The following is a 20270-nucleotide window of genomic DNA, read 5'->3' on the forward strand; positions in this document are numbered from 1 at the left end:
ACCCACCACACACGCCTTGGTATTTCTGCGCAATAAATGTGTGTCTTCAATTACGGCAGCCCTGGTCAATATGTGTCAATGGTTGGTGCTGGGTGACTGTGTGTGTTGTATTTCAGGTTGGCTGCTTTCATTCTCTAAATGTATTAGGGACACCTGGCCAACAGGTGCAATGTAATACAAATGACTATACTATTATTCACTGTGTGTAGACCTTAACCTAAGGAACAGACTTAGCAACAGCTATGTAACTATTATTCTAAGAGCAAGCTGTTGCCCTCGCTGTGCACTGGACAAAGACATTCTTCTTCAAGCCCATTTACAATACCATCTATAGCATCTTGTTCTTGATGTTAAGGATCCATTACATCAATATGAAAGCCCACACCCAACTCCTTCAAAACTTGTATTCACATAAATATACAAAGCCGACGCAAATGGCTTAAAGGTAAATTGGGTGACCCAGCCATTACAGATGTTCCATGGATGAGTAGGCGGGCCTGTGAAAAAAGCGAGTCTCGAATGTAAATATTTGTAGAGCGCCTCTGATTCACAGCTTCCTCGTCGACTCACATGCATGGAAAACAGACGTCTGGAACTCTGGGGCTTTTCATTTATCTCCGGCCAGATTGGGGACCCCACAGGACCTCACAAGTCATTTCAGATGAGGATGCACTAAGCAAGACTCTTGAAATTCTGTTGGCAAAATCTGTCATGTTCCATCTTGTTTGTGTCACGCACTGACACAGGCACAGGCACATACACACACACGCGCGCACACGCACACACACACACACACACACACACACAGACACACACACACACACACACACACACACACACACACAAACACAGACATAAATCAAATGTTCACACAGCGCCCTCCTTAGAAAAGTAAGAGAAGGTGCAGCTGAACAGTTGGAATACACCTACAGTTGAACAGATGGTTTTCTGAGGACCTAACAAATGTTGCAGAGTCAAAAAAAATGATGCCAAATAAATTAATCCTTTTATTAGAGTCGGCTACACAGTCTCAGCAGAAACACTTGAGAGAGCACAGACAATGAACAGTCTTTGAATATCAATGATGATTTATCATTTTAATATTTGTATATGCACACTTTCCCAGGCAGTGCATAATGTAATCTTTTTCTTCTTTTCCACTGATAAATGCCATATATTTGAACGTAGGGTTGAACCACACACACAGTAAAGCAGCACATCGGAGGACCGGGTTTTGACACATGAACGGGGCAGAATAAGCACTCAGTCACGGGCTTCATTCACTATTAACACATCCCAACAGCTTGCAAGGGGTACATTGTAGGGACAGTATGGCATTTTAATTTCAAAGGAGAACAACTTCAAGCTGAGAGGCATCCACTCATCTCCATTAGTTATTCTCGGGCAATTTCTCTGGTGTTAAAAGCATCGTGACTACAGATTTGTCTCTTAAACCTTAAAAGGAAAGGGACAAAATCCAATCACAGATTCCTTCCAGACAGCGTAAAGGGGCCTGATTCAGGAGAGTCAGCACTGAACAGGGGTGCTGGAACATGACAGGTTTAGTAGATGTTTGAGATTTGGGGTGGGGGTGGGGGGGCATATGTGTACAGATTACACCTGCAGAAAGTCTCTTGAGCAGCTAATACCACAGACGTCAACCTTGCATGGCCTCTGACGACTGATATGAGCCCCGCTCCGCTGTCTGTGTTTGGTGCCAGTGCACAGCTGGAGGTGGTGCACTAAGGACCAAAGGGACGGAGACTGGCGAGTACAGCCTCTCGGCGTGCAGTACTGCAGCCTCACCACCACACAGTCAAGAGCTTCATACTGACAACTGATAAGTGTTGCCTATACGCTGCAACACACTGCCTGGATCCTCTCCCACCCGACTGAATGTCAGAAAGCCCATACCTCACAATAGACCAGCTGCAATGGGCAGCTTTCACTGCAAACATCTGCTCATGTCCCTTCCAAAATAGGAATTAGGATTTTTAGATAGTGGAGTTCAAGAAACAAGCTTATATCTGTGTTTCAGCTGTACATTAGATCATGTCAGAGGCTCTTTGTACAAAGAAAGCTTAATGTTGGTTATTTGATATATTAAAATCCATTCCACATAGGCTTGTCGATCTTAATACCACAATACTAAGATATCTTTTTTTGTGCACCAATTCTTACTTTTTACAGTAAGTATTATTACTTATGAATAGACCTGTCAAGAAAGGGTCTCTTTATTACATGCTAGTAAGCTTATATCAACCCAATCAGGTGAAAAGACACTGCTCTCTGGAGCAAGTCTGGAAATGGTTGGCATAACATGGTTGGCATGGTAACATAGTAACTGAGTGAACAGCTGCTCCCCTTGCTTTGCATAGGCAGACATCACCCATCTAGAGTCAGATTGTGGACCCAGCAATATGAACAAAATGGCAGACACAACAGACACCCTGGTGCCATGATTGTCATGTACTTTTAAAATGGCATTAGTAATCCACAATGGGATTTCCTGCTCTGGTCCCTCAAAGCGTTCTCAAGACATTCCACTGTCAAATACACTGTCTCTGAATCGTTCAGTGTTGTCTCGCATTTGTGCTTGCGTATCTCAGGATCAAGGACTTCTCGCATGTCCTAGCAGTCAACTTCAGTCTCAGGATATCAGTTGAAGTCCGTGCAGCTCTCATCAACTCAACAGCAGCTATCTCGACCTCCCGCCCTCCACCCACCCCTCTAATTCTACTGGCTTCAATATGAAGACGCAGCGTTAACTGGACCGTCTCTCCAGAGACACTTCCTTCATGAATTAAGACACCCCATTTTTATAATACGCATGGGGCTTATACTCTGTAAGAATGAATGAGCATGAGATGTTGTTCAGCCACCTGTTCCCTTACCAAAGACAGATCAGGTGGGATTAAGATAGATGATATCAATGTTACCATGACACCATGCATGTATCTTGCACCCTGTCAGTGGTCGATGATCATGTTTTGTAACTTGAGGGAAGACATTACTATTACTATTATTAGTGGTCGCTGTAGCATTACTAAGCTTTAACAGTACTGAGCAACTAGCCATGGGCCACAAAACAGTTGGTTCAGGGAGAGACATATTTGTCATAGCTTAAAAAGTGGTCCCCCTTACACCTTGTTCACCAGTAGCTTACAAAGGGGTACAATCATCCCACCAAGTGCTCCACCAGCATATACGCACAAACACAGAGAGTGACTTTGGGTCCTCTAATAGAACGTTATGTGTACGTTATGTCCAGTTGATTTGACACCACAAGGACCAAAAGATGTTAATTTTTCTTTAACGTGAAGGTGACTGACACATCCAACCCGCCATATTTGTCCTTGAAGTGGATCAGTCCTTGTTAGTCTCTCACTTCAAGCGGAAACGCTTCTACATTTCCGCACTCTCTTGCTCAAGAGCGGGGGGGCGTCCTTTCCAAGCTTCGCTCGAGAAACACTCACCCTTGTCTCTCACGCTAAAACAGCCCTCCGCCTTCAACAGGTGCAGACCAAGAGCAAACCAGCCATTTTCAAATGAAACAGCCTTCGTCAGGACATCATCAGCGACGCTCCGCCAGACCTTGTTGGCTACTTGTTCAGAGGCCTGCTGCCTTTGGAGGCCTGTGTTGTGTCATTGGTCGAGGGGGTCTGGCTGGCGGTGATGGCTCTGGCCGCGGTCGAGTCCTTTTTGGAAGTATCCGGCTCCCACAGGAAGAACTCGTGCAACAAGGTGTTGACGGTCTCTGGACACTCCATCATCACCATGTGGCTGCCTTCCTCGATGACTTTCAGGAAGGCGAACAGCAGGATCTGAAAGGAGGAAGTGAGGTTGTCAGAAGCTTTCCACTAGACAGTGACTCATATCAACAGGCTGTACTGTATAAACAACTGACCCTAACCCAGTCAGTCAGTTCACATTACTATAGTTGAGCCCTAATTAAAACAACTACAAATATTTGTTGCTGTGTCATAACAACTTTTTTATCAATATGCTACAACGAGAACCATGAAACTATAACATGCAAAGACCGTCTCGATCTGAGTGCACCTAAGTGGTCTGGTCTCTCACCTCTGCCATACGCTGGTCCTCGTCCATGGGCACAAACTTGTCGTACATGCCGTGCACGAGCAAGATGGGCACGGTGAGCTCGGCATGGTACACCTCGTCCCCCTCGGGCCAGTACTGCCCGCTCATCATGGCGCGCAGCACAAACGGGGACACGTTGAAGGCATTGCCCTCCTTCAGGAGCTGCTTCTCTTTGGCACCCTGACGGGCGAAGCCAGCCCTGGTGAGATGAAGGGAGAGGGGAGGAGTTAACCCAAATGTGATAACGTTTTTTTTCTCCATTGCTTAGATGCACTTCATGAAAGCATTTTCCTAAACATTTAACACAGTTCTCATGGCAAAACTCCAAGCTCGATTGGATTACCAGTGTTGAACAAATGGAAAGCAGTTAGTCACAGCTAATCGATATTGCTTGCAAAATTATGAGCTTCTAATGTCACTGTGTGAAACTTTGAGTGCACAATTCTTCAATCAGCAATCACTGTTATCCATAAGAGATATAATCTGTTCTGTGTCGCTATATTCAAGCATAAGGTACTGTACATTTAGAGCCATGACTGTTTTGCCATTTTTGGTGAAGAAGACGGTAAAGTTGGCAAGTCCAGTGTTTACTGTAGGTCTATTTCAATGAAAAGTTGTAATTCAATGTATGATATTTGTCTTGTCTATAGGTGCTTACTGTAGATTTTACATCAATGACAGTTATGTCTTGAGAGGAATGAAAAAGCTGAGTAATAATTCTGAGTAATCTGAAAAATTAGAGAGAAATAGCACAAACTGCCTGATACTGAAAACTGTTTTGCATTTTGTTGTCTAGTGTGTAATGGTTGAAAGCACACACAGTGATCTGACTATACGTGTTGTTTGAAGGCAAAATTCGCTTTTGGTTTTAAATGGGTTATGTGTTACAGTCTTTTGCCAGCAAAATGTGTCATTTTGGCCAGAGTGCTTCTGTTTAGATCTGTATTAATTGTTTTGAGAATGTGATGTCAGAGTTGACACAAGCGAGAAAAACTGTAATCATTGGACTTTGCCTGGTTGATGAACCGTTGCCCAGTACACATGGGCCAGAGAAAGCAATACATTGGCTTTGAATTGCAATTTTTTAATAAGTCTGTCATACCTTTATACAGCGATATAAATTCATCAACTTAAACAATGATTTGTATATCAAGTCCCCACATTGTGTCCATTTACAATAATCAGTTTTGTGTGTATTTTATCAAAAGGTGTCTTAATCGCTCCACCATATGATGCATTCATCTGAAATCAACATGAGATTTTTGTACTGGAGTTGCACACATCGGTTAACATAAATGTTGTCAACTGTAATCAATCAATAGTACCAAGTTCAGATATTTTGATATGTGATAATGAAGTAAGCACTAAGTAGCTCCTTCAGTTTAAAATAACAGCTAAAATTGTATAACTGACTACAGTGACCGTTTTACGAACTGGATACATCCATAGTGCTAAATGGGTACAGAGCTCGTTGAAAACTGATAAAAAAAAAAGGAAATTCCCACAAAATTGAATTCAGGATGATATATTGTATTACGTAACATAACATTCATAATTAGATATCTTTCCCAACATAGAATGCTTCATAACTTAATACTGTTTCCCCTGACATTGCCCTGATGGCGTTCCCCTGCAGTGTTTGCATGCCATGCCGTGCTGTGCCGTGCTGTGCCATGCCATGCCGTGCGTCTTACTTGAGGAAGCTCCAGGCGAGGCAGGGTGAGAGGCAGTGCAGCACGCAGGAGGGCAGCTGGAAGATGGAGCACAGGCTGGGCTCTAGCGCCGTGGGGCCGCCGCCGTTTATCATCACCACCTTGTGCACCTGCTCAGGGTACTCGTGTGCCAGGAACGTGCAGAAGGACACGCTGAGATGGAGAGAGGGAGAGAGAGAGGGAGAGAGTTCATTGTCGTTCACGGTACCTTTTTCCGTTCCTTTCACAGTACATGAACAGCCAATAAAGTGACTTTGGTGAGAGAGAGAAAAAGAGAGAGAGAGAGAGAGAGAGAGAAGGAGAGAGAGACTGAGAGGAGGAGGAATTTGGAGCTAATAAATGAGGATTTACTGTACACACTGCCACAGATCACTTGGCACCATTTTCAGCACATTTCACACCTATGCATCTCCCTACTCCTCTGCTTTCCCTGACTGCATGTGTTAAAGTGTCAGATTAATTCACTGTCTTGAACAACAGATCGGGCCATTAACCTCAAAAACCTAGTAGCATTCTATGCAATGTCATTAAAAAGAAGATTGTAAAACTAAAATCGAAATCGAACAGACAAAGATATTGCAGGCTCTCTCATATTGATGCATGTGGGCTCTCTAAATCCTAAGATGAGAGCACAGGATTGCTTCAGTGAGCCAGTAAAAACTGTTGTGTCAGCAGCAGCCATTATTCAGCTACAGGGACTGACAAACTGAGACAGCAAATATGCTTGCAGAGTAGATCTACGGCCATACACTACCAACTGACCAACATGAGAGTTAGGAGACACAGATGTAATATTTGTAATTACACAGTAAAAAGATTAGAGGGACAGGGGTAAAACACTATCCTCTCCTACAGCTAGCTAATAATGGTCTCCTGTTACATGCAGGTTGAAAATGCTTGATTTTGTGTCCTTTACAGCAATTCCCAGTGTATTAGCCGCATTGTGTATTAGCTGCAGGACAGTATTTTACGCAAGTTAAAAGCAACAAAACCATATTAATACCATATTAACTGCCCCCGTTTATTAACCTCAAAGCTGAAGGAATGTACCAAAATCAATGTTTAAGACGTGGCTAATAGTTGAGAAAATACGGTACTCATCACTGTCAGTTAAATAGGTGAATACCCCATTTGCATATTGTCAGTTCATCACTCCATGCCCTCCATGCCCACTCACCCGTAGGAGTGCCCGATGAGGATGTTGCGCTTGCGTGCGTAGCGCTTGAAGATGGCGCGCAGGTCCTCGGCCAGCACGGAGAAGGTGTACGCGGCGGCGATCTGGGGCGCGGTGCTGGCGCCGTGGCCGGCCAGGTCGGGGGCGATGACCTCGTAGCCGAGGCGCGAGAAGAAGTCCAGCTGGCTGCCCCAGATGTCCAGCGAGCCGCCCACGCCGTGCACGAAGAACAGCGCCACGTCGGCGTCCGTGCCCTTGCAGCTGGAGATCTTGCGCTGCGCGTCGATCATCACCGTGCGCTTGGGCTTCCTCCGCTTGCGGCGCGGCGGGGGCGCCGGCTTCGGCGGCCCGCCGGCGCTCGAGCCGTTGGCGGCGGACGCGGGAGGGGGCAGCGGCGTGGGCTTGGGTTCGGGGGTGGTGGCGGCGGTGGCGCTGTTGTAGTCGGCGAGCTCCACCTCCAGGGTGGTGCAGGGTTCCACGTCTCCGTTCTGGCACTGCAGGATCTCCGAGTGCAGCACGTCGCCCAGGTTCTCGATCACCAGCTGACCGTTGCGGTAGACGGTGATCTTGCGCTTGCAGTGGACCGTGCTGCCCCCCTCCTCCACGCCCACCTCCTTCCCCTCCCCCTCCTCCCCCGTCCCTCCTCCTGACCCCTTCCCCTGGTCCTGGCCCAGCTCGCTCTTCTGCTCCTGCTCCGGCTCTTGGTCCCGGTTCGGCTCCCGGTCCTGGATGGGCTCTGGGTCCGGTTTGGGCGGGCGCTCGGGGATGATGTGGCGAATGCGCAGCACGCGCCCGGGCTTGACCTCCACGAACTCAAAGCCGTCCGTGCAGCCCGAGGACTCCACCGGCAGCACCACCCCGCTGCCCGTCTTGCCCGTCAGGCAGCACAAGATCCCGTCCGTGATGCTGGTCAGCATGGTGCCTCACGTCCTGCAGAGACACAGAAAGACCACCTTAACCCACGCTCTCTCTCTCTCTCTCTCTCTCTCACTCACTCTCTCTCTCTCTCTCTTTCTCCTCCCACACACCACACAGATAAACATGCCAACAAATGTTGTTTACTAGTACTCTCTCTCTCTCTCTCTCTCTGTCTCTCTAACATTCCATAACATTCCCTTTTTGTTTACAGAGGGAAGTGCTTCTTAAAACATTTTCAAGAAGTGGTACTGAGACAGATGCACAATTCCGTGCCATTCCTGTGTTTCAATCTATAACACAGAAACGCATTTTCGCCAGAGAGTAGGAGGAGAAATCAAGAATATTTTCCAGGAACCAGACACAGCAGCATATAACAGTTTCAAGAGTTTTGCCAAACCTCTCAATGGAATAGTACTCACTCGAGGCTCAAAGATCCAAATTCAGCTCCCACATTCACCCAAACAACACTCATACAGTACATCTGAGTCACTGAGCCTTAAACCGCAAGACAATGACCAGTGCTCGTGGCGCTGACTGGCGGTGTTGTCAAAAGGGCAGTGATTCACATTCTGACAGAGAGACATACTATAATTAGACAAGGCTCTTCTAACATGGCCTCCTTGGTATTAATAGCAATAGGTTAGCATTAGCACGTGACTGGCTCCATGCCTTCCATCCCACTGAATGCAATTATCACTCTTAAACTGGTTTTCAATGGTGGCTAGCCTGCACCAGAAAGGGGTGTCCAATGTCCACCCATCCAAAGCATCTAAATATAGACAAGAGGAAGACCAATCAGCTCCCTCCTAACTCAGCACTGAAGGAATTCAAGAGCAGATCCAAGAGGGCCTCGAATTTGATAAAAGAACACTAGAATGGGTCTAGACATTTTGAATGTCAGCCACAAGCTCTGTAAATTACAGATTAAAACTGCCACTTGCCTAATTTAGTAAGGCTTTGGACATCAGCAAAAGAAGAAATAATTGCCCTCTATTTGTAGTGTTATTAGTTACAGTATATAATAACTTACATCTGACTTGCATATCAAACAATAAGCCTGGTCTTACCTAACAGGAGATTCAGAGCTTTCTGGTCTAACAAAGAGGGCTGAATACAGTGCCTATTAGAAACATGTGAATATGTGGATACGTACTGACACTCTGGCATACAGACCAATTGCAATAACAGTATTTTCACAAACCCCTTCTACGCTTATAAACACAGCGAATGATTACATTGAGGATAAATTGGTATGCTGTTTCAGTTTTCTCTATGAAACTTGGCATCTCTTCCAAGAAGAATACAGCAACATCTGGATTATTTCATCCCTCGTCGCCGGTTTCATAATTCAGCTTAATCAAGCCTTGTCAGAAGTTATTCACATCAAACGTTGCATGCTGAGATGCAGAGACGCGGCCTCTCTCCGCCACGGCTCTCACAAAGCAGCCACGCCATCAGGACCTCCTCAATTCCCAGTGCACATCCACCATTACACACACTTCATCCTAATGGCTACCAGGCGGGCATCCTGCTGACCGCAGCAGCCTCTGTCTGCCACCACAGTACAGCAGCTCACAGACTCACAGACAGGCTGTTAGGAGGACAAAAAGCTGCGGGCAAAGATATTGTGGCGGTGGGGAGATATCAACAACACTCCCCGGACCCCGGGGCAGAGCACGGTAACAGCTGACACGTCTCGCCCGCATCATCAGCACATCCTGTACAGTGCAGTGCAGTGCGGTAGAGCGGGGAGTGGTGGTACAGTCCCACATGACATCTGGCGGGGTGCTGCGTGAGACTCGGGCCAGATCCGGCCCACGTGCCTGCGGTTACTGTATCTGAGGCTCCAGAGACTAGCACTGCTGCTGCTGCTGCTGCTGCTGTTGTTGCTGTGAAGTGGGCTGTGCTGTAATGCAGGGGCGGGGGAGACTGCAGCGAGAGGAGTGTGGGGGGGAGAGAGAGAGGTGAGAGAAGAGGAGCGGAGAGGAGACGAGACGAGACAAGACGAGATGATAGCACGAGAGAATAACAGAGCAAACCGGACGAAGAGGAGATTCGTAACAGCAGTGAGAATGAGATAAGCTCAGCTACACCTACAGTACATAGACACCAGCCCCACTATAGCCCCTGAAGCATCCTCCTCCTCTAGCCTATACATAATTAACACGCTGGGGAAAGGCGGTTTTTACTCCTTCAATAATTCATTCTCAAAGATGCCTGTGAAATGACTCCTCCACGTGTGTTTTGTGTGTATTATTCTCATTGTGGCAGAGCAGAGATCGCCCATCGATGGGCCCTTGTGGTGATCTATCCTTTTCACTCGTCAAGGTTGTCGAGTTAAGCTCTGTCCCTTCAACGCCATCATTCTAAGTCATTCTCGAAGGTTCCCTTGTGAGAACACAATCCCTGCAACAAACGCAGGGAAAAAAGAAAAACCCTCGCATGCATGTGGTACGGTAACGGTCCGCGTTGATACGACTCTGAGTTTCCATGGTGATCGCGCACTCTCCTCACGGCTGGCTCTGCAGTCGGGGCCGGATGCAGGGTGCGCGCGCTGCGAGGAGCCGGGATCCATATTCATGAGGAGGTCTCAGTGTGGGAGTCATGATCGAGAGGCAGCTCCGCCGCTTCTACTTCAAAGAACAGGGTCAGCGTATGCATTATGCTGCTCAAATCCCTGTTGGCAGGCGGAGAGACACAGGGGACATGCTGGGCCCGCTGCAGAGGCTTGCCTACTGTGCAGGCGCTGCCATGCCATGTTGTTAGTGAGTGACGCATTTGTGCCAACAAAGCCTCACAATAGCACAACATTTGAAGCATTTACAGCATAGAGGCTGCACAGCTTTAACAAATGCTTGTTACACAACCACTGACACTTGGGACATTATGCAAGTATACTGAGTCAATATTAACACTGTCTACACATTACCTGCGTCTTTCCTCCGAGAGCTGCTAATGTCTGCAGCTAACATCCTCACTTGTGTGGACATACAGTACTTGTGCAATAAAGGTCATTTGTTCATTCAGAAACACCTCCTGCAGGCCTTACCTCTGTGGCTACCGGTCTCCTAGGACCCAGCCCAGCCCATCTCGGCCCAGCCCAACCCAGCCCTGTCTGACCCGACCCTGAGTGACCACAGACCTGGCGAGAGCGCGAGACAGCTGATTGTTTGCAGGTGGGGCGGCGCCACGCTGAAAGGGCTCTGGCTGCTGGCACGGGGCCTGGGGCGGACCCGGGAGGGCCGGCATCAGCACTCCAGCGCCGCCAATCAATAGTGTGGACAGCGGGGGCTGCCTAGAGAGAGCCTGGCAACCGGGCAGCAGGACTCCCTGACCCCCAAGTGAATTACGTAACGCAGAAAACACAGAAGCATGAGGGCCTGCTGTTCAACCCTGCAGAACTGCAGAGCAAAGCCAACGATGCCTGGTATCCAATGAGATATTAAACCCCATATGTGGGACATACGATACTCCATCTTTACCGTTAAAGCAGGAATACATGTACTGATGTGGGTGGGAGGTATTATAGGGGCAGAGGGCAATGGTAATGGGCAGACTTGACTGACAGCAAGTTCAATAGAAGACTCTGAAGGCGCCGTGGGTGGGGGAGCAGGAAGGTTAGAAGGGATGAGGTGTGTGTATTTGTGTGTGTGTGTGTGTGTGTGTGAGGATCGATGTTGCAAATGAGATGACGGATTGGCACATTGGCCAGGTGCACAGCCCTGCACGGCTCCTCGGTGGGAGAGTTAATTAAGGCATTGAAATAGCACAGGGATCGATGCGTGGAGGGGGCCCACTGGAGAGGGTAGCAACGGGGCCCTGTCTTGTCGTCGGTAAGTGGCAAAACACACCGGGCATCTAGAAACCTGTGACGCAGCACTGGGGCACAGCAGCAAGACGAAATGCAACACAGCAACCAAACAAAACATAGGCTATTCTAGCCATTCATCTGCACCGTGGACAGTAATTGGCAATAACCTCACACAGGATGTTGTGTTTGGGGGGGTCCTGGAAGGTCTTGTAGAGATGTAGACATATGCACAAGAACAACAAGCATCATTTCTGCTGCTGTCTCATCCATATGCATATAACGGAGAGCTCCACTTGTATGAGTGCACCTTAACCCATGCAATATGCTGCCTCATTTAACAGAATGATATGATTCACTGCCACTGGCTTAGGTTACATTCAAAACATGTCTCAACACCAATGAGTCAGCTTCACAGAGGGACTCGAATTGATCATGCATATGTAGGTCAAACCATTTTGCATGGAGTGATTTGACATGGACCCATTACCTGTATGAGTCACTCACGATGACTCCAAATGGTCTCAGTATTTGTTTGGTTAGCGTCAGACTGGGCCTGTGCTGTTCTAATCGACATTCATTAGAACATGATGTACAGTAGGCTACATTAACCCACATATACCAGGCACGCTGATCTCCGCAGATGATGTTTGTGCACGCAGGCTGCACATAACAGGGTGTGCATAATTGATGGATCAGGCGCCAAAGACGCACAGACAGGCAGATGCATAGAGGCACATACAGTGCCTATAGAAAGTCATCATACCCTTTTGAAATAGTCACTTTTTTTGTCTTACAGCCTGAAATCAAAACCCATTTTTGAAAAAATCTTTTCCAGTTTTATTTACAAATGTAGCTGTACAACATCAAAATAATGAAAAAAAAGTCAACAGTTCTGAAAATTAATCAAAAATTAAAAACTAGAATAACAGGGTTGGAAAAGTAATCATACCCCTGACTTAATACTTTGTAGAGCTTCCTTTTGCTCATTACAGCCATCAATCTGTTTGGATATGTCTCTATTATAGCTTTGCACACCTAGATTGGGGAATATTTGCCACATTTTCTGTGCAGAATTGTTAAAATTCAGTCAAATTCTGTAGGGAACGGCGATGGACTGCTCTCTTCAAGTCAAACCACAGATTTTCTATAGGATTTAAGTCAGGGCTCTGACTTTGCCACTCAAGGATATTCACCATCCTATACTTAAGCCACTGCTTTGTTCTTTTGGCAGTATGTTTAGGATCATTGTCGTGTTGGATGGCGAATGACCTCCCCATCCTCAGCTGTCTAGCAGAGGGACGCAGGTTTTCCTCAAGAATTTGGGTGTACTTGGCAGCATCCATTTTCCTTTCTATCCTGACCAATTGCCCAGTCCCCGCTGAAGAGAAACATCCCCAAAACATAATGTTGCCCCCACCATGCTTCACAGTAGGTATGGTGTGTTTTGGGTGTGTTTGGGTGTGTATACTGTGTTTGGTTAGCGCCTGGAGCTCAGTCCAAAAACTTCAATCTTAGTCTCCAAAAAGTTCATTCTTAGTCTCATCTGACCATAAAAGCTTTTTCCACATGGTAGCAGAATATTCCAGATGTGTCTTTGCACTGAACTCCAAGCGCTATGTTTGGCAAAAACCAACACAGTACACCACCCAAAACACACCATACCTAGTGTGAAGCATGGTAGGGGCAACATTATGTTGTGGGGATGTTTCTCTTCAGCGGGGACTGGGCAATTGGTCAGGATAGAAGGGAAAATGGATGCTGCCAAGTACACCCACATTCTTGAGGAAAACCTGCGTCCCTCTCCTAGACAGCTGAAGATGGGCAGGTCATTCGCCTTCCAACACGACAATGATCCTAAACATACTGCCAAAAGAACAAAGCAGTGGCTTAAGGATAGGATGGTGAATATCCTTGAGTGGCAAAGTCAGAGCCCTGACTTAAATCCTATAGAAAATCTGTGGATTGACTTGAAGAGAGCAGTCCATCGCCGTTCCCTACAGAATTTGACTGAATTTTAACAATTTTGCACGGAAGATTAGGCAAATATTCCCCAATCTAGGTGTGCAAAGCTATAATAGAGACATATCCAAACAGATTGATGGCTATAAAGAAAGAAAAAGGAAGCTCTACGAAGTATTAAGTCAGGGGTATGATGACTTTTCCAACCCTGTTTTTCTAGTTTTTAATTTTTTATTAATTTTCAGAACTGTTGACTTTTTTTTCATTATATTGATGTTGTACAGCTAAATTTGTAAATAAAACTGGAAAAATATTTTTTAAAAATGGGTTTTGATTTCAGGCTGTAAGACAAAAAAAGTGACTATTTCAAAAGGGTATGATGACTTTCTATAGGCACTGTATATGCATGAGTTCATGTTGTATATTATTAACCAGATACTTTCCGTTAATGTCTATAACACTGACCTACAGAACAGCGACTGCACAAACAACCCAGCAACCCTGTACAATGTCCCTCCATCTCGCAGCACCGTTATTGATGCAGCGTTTTATTTAACATGAATGACATAGGCCTACACGTATTTATGCACTTCAAACATAAATAGAGCTATAGATTGTACTTGATCGTATTAATAATACATTATTCAATGATGTGTCTTTCAATGACAAAATGTGGGCCTGCCCTGCACATTTTTTCACACTTCAACCATACAGCTTGCATACGTATCTGATGCACTACATGCATAGCGAATGTGCAAATTGCCTTACCTGTAATATAGGCGATATTTGGATGCAGAGTGGACAGCTCATGCGTTTAAGAAAAAAATCGCAGTGAAATAATCTGTTGCGTATTGTCCTGATAGCCTAATGTATTTAACGGATTTTAACTGAGTGCGCAATCAAAAATGAACACAATCACCAGCTGATAAAACGGATTAGATATACATGCATGCCTGGGTTCTCAAGCCCATGACATTCCGAAATCTCCATGGCGATGGCCGATAAGGATGCGTCAGGGTAGAGCATCCCTTGTAGCAGAGCACACGGGCTGGTTTTCTGCCAACCTCTGTGTCCTTGTTTTCCTCAATCACAGCGCACTTCAGTCGGTTCCCTTCCCGGCTTGAGTGGCAGCGGAGTCAGCGAATTGCTGGCTACTACATCGCGTGTGTGAGCCAATTACTGCATACTCCCCTCCTGTTGCTAAGGTCTGGAGGAGGAAGTGAAGAATTCTGTAGAATTCCACTGTATGCTCCAAAGAGTGTTACAAAACGACTCGATAGATCTGTGTGTGTCTAATGTGCCCCCTCACAGACTGTGCCAGACAAAAAAGAAAATTGATAGGGTGGCCAGGTTGGGCCACAGACTCAGAGAAGGGTAATAAAAAGTAAAACAGCTCTTGAGCCCAGTGATTTGCATTGATAACAGAAAAACATGTAATTAAGTGAAAGATCTACCACTATCAAAATATCAAATATCAAAAATCTCGACTGAACACAGACGCAAAAGCCCATCAAAACGAAATAATTGTTTTGCCGAAGAAAACAATTTTACTTGTAGATGTTAATGTTGACAAGCCCAACTATCACTCTGGTGGGTTGGTACTTGGATTGGATTCAGAGGGTTCCCGTGCCACCCTGGGCCCCACATCTAGTCACGCCCCTGCTTACTGACCAGGAAATCGGACTGATTTCTTTTTTCTTATGAATTTAAATAGTAGTAATTCAGCTACTGACCAAGACCACTATGTAATCAGGGTATAGATTGCTTCATGGAAAATAATCAAAAGATTGCTGCTTGTAAGGTATGGTTGACTGGAAGAGAGCTTTGTGACATTTTATTAATTCAACCTCACACAAATTCATGAAAGTAGTGGTCCACGCTCATAGACATGAACTCACTGGCAACCGAGCACCGACTGAGACAAGTTAAAATACAAATGGAAAGGTTAATAAATGTCATGACATGGCCCTAGACACGATTGCTGTTCCACTGGAGAAGAGAGACTTTTTGATGTAGACTAGTAACACTTTTGATGTAGACTAGTATGTCTGATTACCAGTAAACTACTGATTGGTTCTTGTTCATTTATATAGTATTGTAAAGATATTTACATCTCCAATCACTGTACATGTTCTCAATAAACATTCTTATAACTTCATATGATATCATATTCATATCATATCTTTCACATAACTTATCTTTCTTCATATCATATTTTTCTCATAACCACTTCAGTTCTCAACTCATTTCTCACTCATTTCTGTTTCAATCTTTTGCAGAATGCATTCTCATTCACTCACTCATTCACACACTCACAGATTAAAAACATCTTATCAAGACATCATGTGGCATCCAAATTGAAACACAACTAAATGGGAGTGTTAGTCCACCTCAAGCTGGTGTGTGGTGAGCGTGCCAGACGCATAATGGCTGCTGTGAATCACCCAGGTGGTGGATAGGGAGGGTCCCCCTTCACCGTGAAGCACTTTGAGCGTTGTGAGAAGTGGTATATACTGTAAATGCAATGTGCTGCTGTTGCTGTCGTTAGTCTGTTATGCCAGGATTGGATCCCCAAAGGCACAGCTTTTCTCAATTGCTAAGTTGTACCAGTTTCCTTTGCCTCCTTTATAGGCACTTGTGACAACTCTGGCCCAGCCATGCTCTCCCTAAAACAGAAAGGAAAACATATCAATCAGTGCTAAAAAAAAACCCCACAAATGGTGCCAATCTGGATTAGGTTTATTTCACAATATAATACATAAGATAATATCATATAATATATTTGCATATTTTGTAATACATTAGAAAACTAAATGTATTTGTATTAGAATGAGAAATAGTAACACCATTGTAATAACTAATTTTAAGAAAACTTAACTTAATTGACTCCTTATGACAGTTGGTATTAGATCACCAGTTCACTTTGGTCAACAACCCATCACTGTCATATTACTGTTGACATGCGTGTGGTGTGAGAGCCTGAGTCTGCAGTCACATTTCTCACTATCGTGAGGCAAAACATCGCTCACAATGGGTGTGACTGAGCCAGACGGAGGCTGATGAGGTCAACAGACTCACCCAAAACTCTCCCCACGAGTTCCTCATCACCCAGTATTCCGTCCCGTCCTCTGCCACGCCCCAGCCGGCCACGGACACAATGTGATTCATCATGGAGAGGGGGTGGAATTCGGCAAAAACACCCCCCGTGTAGGTCTCCAACCCCTTTGTGGCCATGATGCCACAGCTACAACACATTTCCAAACCATCATTTCAGACATGGGTGAGAATCATGGTATCAATTTCCCAGGGACATACTGACAGAAAGTAAGACTTTAACTGTTCCTTCTGTGCACACAAGTCGTCTGGCACACTAAATAATGTACTTAGACAAAGTATATAAATAATGTGCGTATTAATAATGTGCGCAGTGAAAGTGTGTACAGTGGGGTCCTTGCCTGATTGGTCCATTTGTGTAGATTTCTGCTTTCATCTTGTCTCGCCCAGACACTTCCCCATAGTCACCAACTCGCCATATGGTGTAGTTCTTCACTGTGTCACATGACCCGAAGAAGGTGCATGTCCCACATTGGTTGAAAGTGTCACACACTAAATTAATTAAAAACAAAACAGAGAATTAATCTAGGCCCACATGTTGCAAACATGATAAACATGGGCCTATTGATCTATTTAAGAGCAAGTAATATTGGATAATTTGGTGTTTACATTTTCATGAGAGGGGGGGGTCAAATTTAATTTTAATGACACCCTGCGCAATGCAGTGCATTAATCCTAACTCCCAATTTCATGACCTGGGTAAATTTTTTTTACAAATTCCACACCACGCAACACGCAAACACTTAATACACAGTTAATACACAGAAGAGGATGTTCTCTGTAAAATTATTTGTTTAAATTAAACATTTCCATGAAATGTGGGAAATGCTGTTATAAATTAAACTAATACCTACTTTGGTTTCTAGCTTGGTAATTGTTGCAGGTTTCATCAGGAATTCCTTTCCTGTGGGCGTATTCATACACCCCAACATGATCACCTCCGAAGCAAGATCCTGCCTTGCCGCAGTCAATCACGTTCTGCACTGACAGGTATGCAGAAGGCCATGCGCCTTTGCGCTTTATGTTAATACGATCTGAAAAAGAACAAAGAAGTATTAGAAAATCTTTATTTAAGCCTCCGACTCAGTTAATCCTTGACTGACTGAATGTCGCAATGATGGCCAATTGCTGATAATGTTATTTCCAGAAGTAGACCTAGGCCTACACTACAGTGGAGAATTTGGAGGATTGGTCACCTGTTGTTGCAAGAGGGTGGTTTTACCTGCAAGGGCGCTGGTCGAACCCATGGCCCAACATGAACCGCAGTATTGCGGAATATGTTGATTTCGGGTGATGCTAACATAGTTCTTGCCATTAACGTTCCGCCAGTCCCAAGTCTCCGGGAGGTCGGAGACATTTACATATTCATGGGGCCGTGGATATGTCCTTCAGTGATTTAAATCAAATAAAGCAGAAACTTCAGAAAAGAGCTTTGGAACTCATAACATTTAAGCCTGATATGTCACGCAGCCTAAGACAATTCTTACCTCACAAACTTGGGTCTATTGTCCTGGATGGGTTTGTAACAGGAATCAGAAGAAACTTTACTTAAAACGTTGGTCGCTTCTACGCATAACTGAACCAAACAAGAAATACAAAACAACAATATTATGGTGGAAGCCATGGCTGTCTATAAAAGTGTCCCGTCTCTCTCCGCCTATCTCTTTCTAATGCGATGTAAGACATTCAGTCGTATGTTGCCACCTACCGTCGCGGAAGTAGAACTTGTTGAGTAGTCAAGTTCTGGGGTTTATTTTACTGTCTATGGCAGGGGTCTCAAACTCAAATGAGCTGGGGGCCACTGTAACCAACATCAACTGGTTGGGGGGCCGCATAGGTTGCCCCCCCCCCCCCCCCCCCCCCCCGTCTGTGGTTTACGAAGGTGTAAATACTGTATCAGCATATGATGTCTGGATGACAACTACCTCGAATTATGCACCTCTCAGTAAATACTGAATGTTGAACATATTTGAGCAGTTTTACTTATTTATGTTCCATTTATGTTGGGCAGAGGGTCGAAGCATGGTAGCCGCTTAGAAAACACTGTCGTTCACTCAAAAGACGCACCTTCACAGACGCACCCAGATCACTGTCAATTACGATCGATCATAATCTCCAAAAGGCAGACATACTTCAGAATCAGATATGTGAATAACAGACCCAAGACCTCATCAAACGTGATTTTTTGTTTCAACATTTGATGTATTTCTTCTTCAGTTTGTGCAAAACTATGGCCTGCATGATCGCTTCCGCGTCATTACAAACCGCACGTCTCCTGCGTGTAGTTTGTAATGAGGGGGCTAGTTCGTGAAAACGTTGCTTGAATCGAAACACTTGATGTCTAGCAGGTGGAGTCTAGGCTACAAATGAGATTTATCACCGTACCTCCCGTCTTTTTTAACCCGTGTCGTTTATCGCATAAAAAATGCCCTCAAGGGGCGGCTTAGGCTACATTATTATTTTGACAGAAAGCTGCGGGCTGGAACATGTTGGAAGTAAACAATTGCAAATTCGTGTTGTTGTCACGAGCCTGAGCTATGGTAGCGCAGCCATAGAGCCCAGCCCACGATTGTTACAAAATATAAAATGCCCAGCTGCATCTCCGCGGGCCGCACTAACATTAAGCTTCGACTTCAGGCCGGGGGCCGCAAAATAGCCTATCGTCTCGCGGGCCGCAATTGGCCCGCGGGCCGCGAGTTTGAGACCCCTGTGGGGTGTCCTACGAAGCAAGTTAGACAAATCTAGGTTATCTAGACATATCGAGGCTGCACAAAGCCTCAACTCGGGTATTAAGTTAAGTGATCCTACGACAGCAGGTATGTGATAAATTTGTCAAACTAGGCTTTCAGCTCAGATCTGTGCGCGTTCTCGTGGTTGGGGTGATTTTGACCAATCGGGAAACGTGGAGACGCACAAGACAGCCTAGGTTTAAAAACGATTACTTCCGCATTTATGAGCGGTAGCGAAATCTAGGGTGGTCTTTTTTAGTGTCTAACCTATAACATCAAAAAGTCGATGGTCATCAGATATTGCATGGTATGCATGTCCATAGTAGTGACATATTTGCACGCACAACATACGCACGCACAACATACTTAAGAGATTCAAAATGTTTGCAGAGGCGGGGCCGAACCTGTTCAAAGTATGACAAATTAGCACACGTGAGATAACTTCGTTGTTCAAGATAATGGATTGGTTAGAATTGGTCAGAGGGCGGTGATATTTCACGATTTGAGCTATAACTAAGCACATAACCCGCTCCCGAGCAGGTTTGGTTGCGAGCATAAGATACCATGGTGATACAGCGACGCTAAAACAAATCCACTTTCGTATGACAGCATACCCTGGTTTTGAGCGCAACATATCTCGCTAAGCCACTAATCGAGCTTCGTAGGACACCCCACTGGTCTATGGGGAAGATACATCTAAGGCCAGTCCAACAGTCAGTTGAAGTGGACAGAAGTTCCTCATCTTACTGTAA

General features: G+C 45.3%; 2 protein-coding genes across 2 annotated transcripts; both read right to left on the reverse strand.

Moving 5' to 3' along the window:
• Window positions 1-3253: 3253 nt before the first annotated feature.
• abhd8a (abhydrolase domain containing 8a) lies at window positions 3254-14728 on the reverse strand. Its single transcript, XM_062522255.1, is given in 7 exon segments — window positions 3254-3697; window positions 3699-3824; window positions 4084-4300; window positions 5796-5966; window positions 6991-7575; window positions 7639-7917; window positions 14444-14728. Coding segments are annotated over 6 exon segments (1452 nt in total). The 5' UTR covers window positions 7905-7917; window positions 14444-14728; the 3' UTR covers window positions 3254-3610.
• Window positions 14729-15487: 759 nt separating this feature from the next.
• LOC134067167 (cathepsin Z) lies at window positions 15488-18445 on the reverse strand. The gene is made up of 6 exons (XM_062522269.1): window positions 18277-18445; window positions 18012-18175; window positions 17644-17823; window positions 17131-17281; window positions 16754-16919; window positions 15488-16341 (listed from the first exon to the last, which is right to left on the reverse strand). Exons 1-6 carry the CDS (start codon window positions 18411-18413, stop codon window positions 16228-16230), a joined length of 912 nt encoding a protein of 303 aa, XP_062378253.1. The 5' UTR covers window positions 18414-18445; the 3' UTR covers window positions 15488-16227.
• Between the last annotated feature and the right edge of the window lie 1825 nt (window positions 18446-20270).

This window comes from Sardina pilchardus, chromosome 2 (assembly GCF_963854185.1).
Source record: "Sardina pilchardus chromosome 2, fSarPil1.1, whole genome shotgun sequence".
NCBI lineage: Eukaryota > Metazoa > Chordata > Actinopteri > Clupeiformes > Clupeidae > Sardina > Sardina pilchardus.

Excerpts from the sequence above, each read along its gene's own strand:
- LOC134067167 (XM_062522269.1), bottom strand. The coding sequence starts at position 18,413 with ATGGCTTCCACCATAATATTGTTGTTTTGTATTTCTTGTTTGGTTCAG. Across the intron at positions 18,176-18,276 it reads AATAGACCCAAGTTTGTGAG|GACATATCCACGGCCCCATG; the intron begins GTAAGAATTGTC and ends AAATCACTGAAG. Across the intron at positions 17,824-18,011 it reads TTCGACCAGCGCCCTTGCAG|ATCGTATTAACATAAAGCGC; the intron begins GTAAAACCACCC and ends GTTCTTTTTCAG.